Source organism: Silene latifolia, chromosome 11 (genome assembly GCF_048544455.1).
Source record: "Silene latifolia isolate original U9 population chromosome 11, ASM4854445v1, whole genome shotgun sequence".
NCBI lineage: Eukaryota > Viridiplantae > Streptophyta > Magnoliopsida > Caryophyllales > Caryophyllaceae > Silene > Silene latifolia.
In genome coordinates this window covers 139,619,307-139,628,197 of record NC_133536.1, presented here as the reverse complement: position 1 = coordinate 139,628,197, position 8,891 = coordinate 139,619,307, and the positions used below count along the sequence as shown (strand labels likewise).

At 34.4% G+C, this 8,891-nt stretch overlaps 1 protein-coding gene across 1 annotated transcript; it reads right to left on the bottom strand.

Moving 5' to 3' along the window:
* Positions 1-7,312: 7,312 nt before the first annotated feature.
* Positions 7,313-8,527, bottom strand: LOC141614074 (uncharacterized). Its single transcript, XM_074432831.1, has 2 exons — positions 8,141-8,527; positions 7,313-8,047 (listed from the first exon to the last, which is right to left on the bottom strand). Exons 1-2 carry the CDS (start codon positions 8,525-8,527, stop codon positions 7,313-7,315), a joined length of 1,122 nt encoding a protein of 373 aa, XP_074288932.1.
* Positions 8,528-8,891: the final 364 nt, after the last annotated feature.

Sequence of the window (8,891 nt, the reverse complement as noted above, 5' to 3'; positions counted from 1 at the left end):
GGCGTCTATGTGTGGTAGTGGGAATGGATCCTTCGGGCAAGCTTTGTTTAGATCCGTGAAATCGATGCAGACCCTCCACTTGTCGTTCTTCTTCGGAACCACCACCACATTAGACAACCATTCTGGATATTTACTTCTCGAATTTTTCCTGCAGCAAGCAGGTTATCCACTTCTTAGTTTATTACCTGGTTCCTTTCAGAAGCAAACTTTCTTCTTTTCTGCTGCACAGGTTTATAGCTTGGATCCACACTTAACTTGTGAGTTATCACACTTGGGTCTATCCCTATCATATCATTATGTGACCAAGCAAAACAATCCATGTTAGTTCTTAATAATCGAACGAGTTCTTCGCGAATGTTACCTGTACACTCAGATCCAATGAGTACAGTTCGTTCTGGATGCAGTGCGTCCATGATGACTTCGTCTAGTTCTGCCTGCTGGGGCTCAATGTATTCATCCTGGATGCACTGGCTCTGTAATTGCTATGCAGGCGGGCTGGTTGTTGATTTTAGAGCCACTTTATAGCAATCCTTAGCTTCTTCCTGGTCCCCACGTATCTCTTGCACCCCCCAAGGCGTTGGAAACTTCAGACACTGGTGGTATGTTGAGGGAATTACTTTCATCTCGTGGATCCAGGGCCTGCCAAGGATCACATTGTAAGTAGAGGGTCCATCAATAACCAGATATCTTACCTATTTGTTTACGCCTCCGGCATAGGTCGGGATGACGATTTCTCCTAAGGAGTGCTATGTTTTGCCACTGAAACCAACCAAGGGAACCGCCTACTTTGCTAGATCCTTCTCGGTGAATCCCATGTCTTTGAGTGTCTCTAGCATGATTAAGTTGACGGAGCTTCCGGTGTCCACGAAGATCTTTCTCACCTCGTAATTTCCTATAGGAAGCGTGATGATTGAAGCATCGTGGTGCTGTTCTGGAGCAGACCCTACATCTGTTTCGTCAAAGGTGACAGATGGCAGATTCTGGCGGTTGATCCTGCAGGAGCTTTCCGGTCTGTCTCCCTTAGTTCTGGTTGCGTGCCTCTTTGCTGCTGAATATGTCAGCCCTATTGGGAAATGTGTCCTCAACAATAGTGCGATCACATGATTTAAATATCATTATCAAATCTCATATAAAGAATACGTAAGGGATGATTCAATTATATAGTCGACTGATCAACATTAATCGGTAACGATTGGCTTGCTAGAGTTTGACGTTACTGTCGTGGAACGGTGGTGGTCAGTTGATCCCTTAAGGTCACACCTAAAGGATGATGCCCTTATCTATAAAGTTGATTAATTGTATGACGATACAAGTTGATCAATTCCTTAAAATTGAACAATTCGATTTGTGAGAGAGAATTAATATCTTATTGTAATGGGATTAAATAAGATTTATTTTAGTAATAAAATGCTTTGTTACTAAAATTATTTATTGTTTGAGAAACAATAGAGATAAGAATGAATGGTAAATTATAATTACAAGATATTGTGAATTATAATTACATGACCCATTTTATTTATGTGATCAAGTATCACTAGTCAAATTAGTGGATGTAATTTAATTAATTCATAAAATGATATTTATGTGATAAATATGCACTAAAATTAATTAATAACATGTAGCATACTACATGTGACAGATTGTGTGACAAATGACAAATTGACAAAAATAAAATGGTAGTCCATTTTATAGAAGTGGAGTAAATATTGGTGTGGAAATAGTTAGTGGGTGAATTATTTTATGAGATAAAATAATGTAATCATGGCTAACCTACACTAGCTTACACACCTACACTAAGTAGACTTACATGCCTACAATTTGGAGAAGTGAAAAAGCATAAAGCAAGATGCCATCCTTGACTTTTGTGGTGTTCCAACCGTGCCTCCTCTTCACTACATGAGAATATGAGTTCTCTCACATTCATTCATACATTAATACATGCAAGTTCATGCATTATTCATTTTCTCTCTTTTTCTTCATCAAAAACATGAGATTTTGATTGAAATTGTTCATAAAAGATTACTAAAATTATTAATGTAATATATGAGTGTTAGTAATCATTTTTAAGGTAAACTACTAAACTAATATCTAGCTAATATTATTTAGTGGGGATAAGGGATTATCTTGGGTGCAATCAAGAGGAGAGATTCTAAACTTGAATCTTATTCATCCATTATTGGAAAGCTCAAGAGCTAACAAGAAGAAGATCTTGTTGGTGCCCATTTGACCGAAATTTATATGGTGAGAAATTGATTTTCTTATCTCTTCTTATTTAAGTTTGCATGCATAAGATTAGTAATTAATTTTATGACTAAATTAATTAGAACATATATGAATATGTTAAGTAATGAGATCTAGATTTCCAACAAGCGGTATCAGAGCATAAGGTTGTTTGCATGCAAATCGGTTATAGTTTTTCCGAGTTATACGATTAACATATAAAACTTGTAAATTTGTGTTATTATGATATATCACGAAAATAAATTTTTGCATGTTAACGTTTCTGATCCTAAAATGTATTTAGGATTTTTTGGTTAATTTATGGATTTTATTGTTCATTTTATATAATATTGGCATTAAAATGTGATTTTTATGATAAAAATGTCATTTTTGGACGAAAATTAGCTAAACTTCGAATTATCCAGTGGTTTTTGGATATGTTTTCACATATATTATTTTTAGATGATCTGAAAATTTTTAGAATTTAATAAGTTCTTATGCTCGAAATATGGATTTTTCATGTTAAAAATCGAATTTAGATGAAAAATAGGTTAATATGAGAAATATTTCGCATCTGGTCATAGAAATTTAGTATGTTGTCACATGCAATTTTACAAGATGTGTGTAAAATAATAGGCCATAATGAAGTCTTCATGCATGAATTATGGATTTTTGATGAAAAATAGCATAAATAGTGACTTAATTAGTGAATAATTGCTAAAACATACTTCATGACTAAGGAAAAACGTCACATGTTGCATTTTATTATCTTTTTCAGATCTAAAATTGAAAAATTGATGAATATAATTTTTCTCATGTTTTTATGATTTTTATTGATAAATCCGATAAACCGCAATATAGTTTTTCCGATAATATTATGAAATTTTAACCTACGTTTTTGAACATTATGAGTTTCATGATATTTTTCCAGAATGTTCACAAGTTTTAAATTTCAAATTTTGAATTTATTTGAAATTTTGTGATTTATTTGAAGTCTATAGCTTTTTATTGTTATTTTAAGTCCTTTTATGAACAATAACATGAAATATGAGTTAATTATGGTCAAATGCTTAGTGGAGACTAATTTTTGAGTCCTAAGAGGTTAGGGTAATAAACTTATGCATAAATATGAATTTATGTAATTTTGGTGATTATAAAACGTTGAATCACGCAAATCCGTAAAAACCGTGTAATATACGATATTGGCTCCTTAAAGGCGATTTAGCATAAAATTGGGCATGTTCATACATATTATAATGCTGCATTTTATTTATGATTGTCATAATTTTATTTTATGTTATTTTTCTTAGTATGGCCTTAGTTTTTAATTGATATTACCCGAAATGTATGGGAATATCGAGTCGGTTGTAATTTATTGTGATCTCGTATCACCGTTTTGTAATTTAATAGATTTATTTTATTTTAATTACAAATGTATAATAGGAAATTATGTAATTTATTATGTAATTTATTTATTTCGGAGTTCCCAAAGACGGATTTCTTCAAGAAGGCGATACATGAAGACGGTGTTACCTCGAGATGCGTGCCACAACCGAAGTTCAAGGGACCAATGGAGTTGGTTTCCGAATATGTAATAGTTAAATAGTTTTCTATTTTAGGAAGGCCATACTAGGATTTTATTTTTATGTTTTGCATTTTATTTATATGTTGCATGCATCGCTAAATCGCCATAACTAAAACATGCATCATCTTTTAATCGAGTATATCGACCGTGTCAATTATAATTATCGTAGTTCACCGCTTTAGTTCACTTAAAACGTGATAGATAATAAATTGACATGACCTCTCGCTAAAATAAACAATTGAGACTTAGCCTTACCAAATAGTAGAAATCATGAAAACCTATTTCGTGAGGGAGTGCACTCGGCCACACCGGGGTACAAACCTTGTTACGTAGGGGAAGTGGGTGATAAATGTCTATCCACCGAATTCATGTTGATAAGGGATGTATCGGCCCCACCGTTCCCAAGTTGATGTGGATTTGGATCATGGACACATTTATTCGAAATTTTGGTTGAACTCAACAAAAGTTTTTGATAAGGGATGTATCGGCCACACCGTGCCCTTGTCGGATGTGTTTTGGGCTAAAGATAAATGTTAATGTAATTTTATCGACCAAGAGTTCTAAAATTAGAATCGATTAAAGAGTTAATCCACCGAGTTATATTGATAAGGGATGTATCGGCCACACCGTGCCCAAGTTAATATGAATTTGGATCTTGGAATCATTTATCATAGTTGGGTAGAGGTCACTATGTAAATGCTTTACTTGTTATTTACAAGTAATAATAAAACGATAAATGTTAAGTTTTCCATTATTCCGTTATCATATTGTTCTATTTCTTTACCACAATTCATATACGATATCATTTCGTTTTTTGATTCAAATCTCCATTAAAACATCGTAACTAAAGACAAATATGAATTTGCTTCTAAAACCTCAAATGAACCATTGCTAAGGATCTCTTGTAAAGAGTATAGATTAAAGTCATTCATTATCAAACAGGTTTTTGATTCTTGACTAACACATCTACTTACAATGAATTGTTTCTAATATTGGTAACTAGATTTGTTGGAAATCAAAATTGACCAAAATAACGCAACCACTTCAATGAAAGTTTTAAGACTAAAATGAACAAATGAAGAGTAATCTTCATGAAATTCAATTTTGCTTCTCAAAGCAAAGACTCATTGAAATGAGTGGGAGCATTCTCTTAAACCGTTAAGATGAGGACGAGGTTCAAGAAGTAAAGATTATAATGGAATTGATACAAGGTAATGTTAAAGGTAAAGTTGTTGAGAATGACGATACAAAACCTATCAATCCCGACCGATAAAGTTTCCATTGTCTTAAATGTTGGACACTAGAAAGGAAACTACCCCAAATTATTGAAGAATCAACAATTTAGTTGTGGGACATCTAATGGGACCTTCTTCTTTAAATGTTTATTTGATTAAACATAAATTTAGCTAGTACTACTTCGTCAATATTAGAAACCGGTGGTGGTTTTCATCATTATGTTTGATACATAGGATGATTAGAATATGACGACTAGCAACAATGAAGTCGAGAGATAGAGTCATTGTGTACTAAATCTAGTTTTCGGGTTTGGAGTTGTACTTAATTGTGACTATTAAGTACATAAACTCTAAATAAGAATACAAATTTGTTAAGATAAAAAAGAGGTTTCATTTTTGTGACCCTATACACCACGATTTGATGTATGGCTAGCCCATTATCAAGGTGAATATATATTCTAAACCAAACTAGAATGATACATCATGTAGGTGATGCAAGACTCAAATTGGTAACCCAAGATTAAACCTTAAATTCTGGGATGATGAACACAAAGAGTTATCGAGTACTATTGAAACCATTAGATTGTTAATGTTTTCTGTGTATCTTGTATTCAAAGCAAGATATCTCGTGCCTTTTGGTTGAAAAGGAGATCGAGGTTGTAAATCATCGATCCAAAATAGGTTGATCATTTTCTTTTACCAACGATTTAAGTTGACACTAATATGTTAACTTAATAAGGTAAATAGAGAAATCTTAGAAGAAGTTCAAAGTGTTCAAAGAATCACGATTTAGTCACGATGGGATTATCAAAGTGAAGACTTTGATATAAGCCAAAGGAAATGTGATATAGTATCACAAGTTAATCTCTCTTAGCATGCATTATGGAATACTGTGTGATTGGATAAGAATTCAAATGCTATTCGATATGGTTTGGACTTCGATCAAGTTACTTTGAGTTACTTGATCCTTTTGGGGATTTTATCATTTTGTCTAGATTATCTTTCCACTAAATCTAAAATGATTCATATGAGATATGAAATGGTAGGATACCATGTTTATAAGTTTTCACAAGAAACAAATGCTCATTTTTCCCTTCATTTATCACGAGTACGACGGGTTTGCGGCTCGTGAAGCTGTCTTTCTAAAATACAAGTTTTTTTAGAAGACAGAGTGGGAGAAATTATTCAAGAGCCACAAAGAATGTTATGTCGCAAGAAACTGGTCTTTCTTGGCTACGTGAGACGTTTTGTGTAAGACATTGTTTCTTCAAAACCTAGGAGGTTAAATTCGTCACTTGTTAAAGATGATGAATTCATGTTACTTTTAAGAAAGTAAAGAACTTACAACTTACAAAGAAATTGTTTGATTCAAGTTGATTACTTCTGGAAAGTAATAAATAAATGACTTACATAAGAGTGTTTAAGTCACAACTCAATACAAGGTTTAGAGCCGTGAGAATCCGAAATAAAAGGCTTGATTAGTGACAAAGGGTTTTGCACTAATAAAGACAGATTTCAAGGTTTGATTGGCTGCAAAGGGTTTTGCACCAGTTGAAATGCTTAAGTCTATTTGGATCTTCTTAGGGATTGTGTTTCATTATTATGAAATACATAGCGAGTGAATCTAAAACCCACTTCTTCAAAAGAAGGAATGTATTCAATACATGTCATGAGTTTTATAGATTCTTGCAATCCTAAGATAATGTGCAACTTAAGAGATGGTCTTAAGTAGGACATCAATGAGTTAGAATCAATGTTTTGATCATGTTATAAAACTTTTCTCGATAAGTCGAGAAGTTGTGTTTATACATGGAGTTTAGTGGGAGTTACGGAAATTTTAATTAGTCTTATATATGGATGACATATTGATCATTGAGAATGATTTAAGACTTTTGGAGTATTATAATACAACTTTAATATCCGGATTTATGAAGATAAATCCACATGATATTGGCGTCAATAAGAAGTCTTATGTTGATAAGATTCATGACTAGTTCAATTAAATTGAACATATTTGATTGATTCCATTTGCTTCCGCTGTCGGATCAATTAAATAAGTAATGATGTATAACACTTCATTTTTTTTTGCTAAAATGTAAGATATATTATAAAGAAGAATAATTACAAAATTATGAGCTATATAGTTCAATACATATCAGCTCATGAGGACATCATATAGCTCCTCCCATCAGGTATCCAAACTCTAACTAAATACGAGGTATATAGCTAGAAATAGATCAAAATATATCAGCTCTCATCTTAAGAAAATCTATCAATGGACTGTACTGATTCTCCTTAGCCAATTAGCATCAGGTCCATGGACTGGACTCTTTATCAAATGCAGGCACCTAGCATTCATCTCTCTCCTGATATCAGCAACAATGCATTCTGGTTTGTGAATTTTGTACTCTAATCTGCACTCATTTCTTTGTTTCCAAATGCCATAAACACACGCACTCACCACAGCTTTCAGCATTCTCTTCCTCAGTCTGGAATGTCTGCATTTAAGGACCCATTGCAGGGTGTCACTTCTAACCATGTTCAAGCCAAGCCACTCACTTATCCCTCCCATCACCCTCCTGCTATAAGCACAATCAAAAAACAAATGCTGGACAGTTTCCTCCTCTTGTTCACAGAGACAACATAAAGATGAGTCACTCACCCCAATTCTCTTTAGCTTATGTCTAGTATTTAGAGCATTCATATACACTAACCAGGCAATAAACCTATGTTTAGGTACTACCCAATTATGCCAGACCAAATGGGACCACTCCACTTTAGGTTTAACAGTCCTTATCAGGTTATATCCCTCTCTAATCTTATATTCTCTTGGATTCACAATCCAGTTTCCCTGATGAAAACCATGTTGCAGTTCCTCCTTTACATGGCAGATTTTCCTCCAGCTCCAACTCGAGTCTGCAGTCGGTCTGTAATCAACCCATGAAGCCCCTTTCAGATACACATGACCTATCCACTGAACCCAAAGTTTATCAGGTTTGGCATAGACCTACCAAACGAGCTTCCCAACTGCAGCAGTGTTCCAATGCTGAATGTTTTTGAGACCTAACCCCCCCCCCCCCTCCTTTTTTGGTGCACAGACTGTATCCCAAGCTACCAGAGGAGATTTTGTATATTCAGTTCGACCTTCCCATAAGTAATTCCTGCAGAGACTGTCAATTCTATTCAGCACTCCTTTAGGTATGATAAAAATCATAGCCCAATAATTATGCAGAGTAGCCAAAACAGATTGAATAAGGGTAAGCCTGCCTGCATATGACAATTTTTTGGCACCAATGCTTTGAATTCTATTTATAATCTTATCAGTAAGGCACCTGCAATCATACTTGGTCAATCTTGTGGTTTGGATGGGCACCCCCAGATATTTAAAAGGTAATTGACCCTCAGTGAAACCAGAAACACTCAAAATTTCCTCCTTATCAGCTGAGCTCATCCCATTAAAGTAAGCATTAGATTTCCCTGGGCTCATCTTTAATCCGGAAGATTTAGAGAATGTAGAGAATGCTCTCGGGAGAGTCATTATGGAAGTTTTGTCTCCCTTACAAAAAGAAGGAGGTCATCAAAGCAAACATCAAATGGCAAAGCTTAATGTGAGCACACCTTGGATGAAACTTGAATTGGTAATTTTCAGTGGCATAATTCAGCATTCGAGAGAGATATTCCATACAAATAGTGAAGAGAAGAGAGGATAAAGGATCTCCTTGCCTTAGCCCTCTTTGACCCTTGAAGAATCCAAAAGTTTCACCATTAAGGTTCAAGGAGAAGGATGCAGTTGTAACACAAGTCATAATCCATTGCCTGAACTTAGGTGGGAACTTCAGTGCAGTTAGCAT

Bases quoted from the DNA above. Each gene is read 5' to 3' on its own strand.
- LOC141614074 (XM_074432831.1), bottom strand. From the start codon at position 8,527: ATGAGCCCAGGGAAATCTAATGCTTACTTTAATGGGATGAGCTCAGCT. The intron at 8,048-8,140 runs GTCTGTGCACCA...CTCGTTTGGTAG, and splicing joins CTCTGGTAGCTTGGGATACA to GTCTATGCCAAACCTGATAA.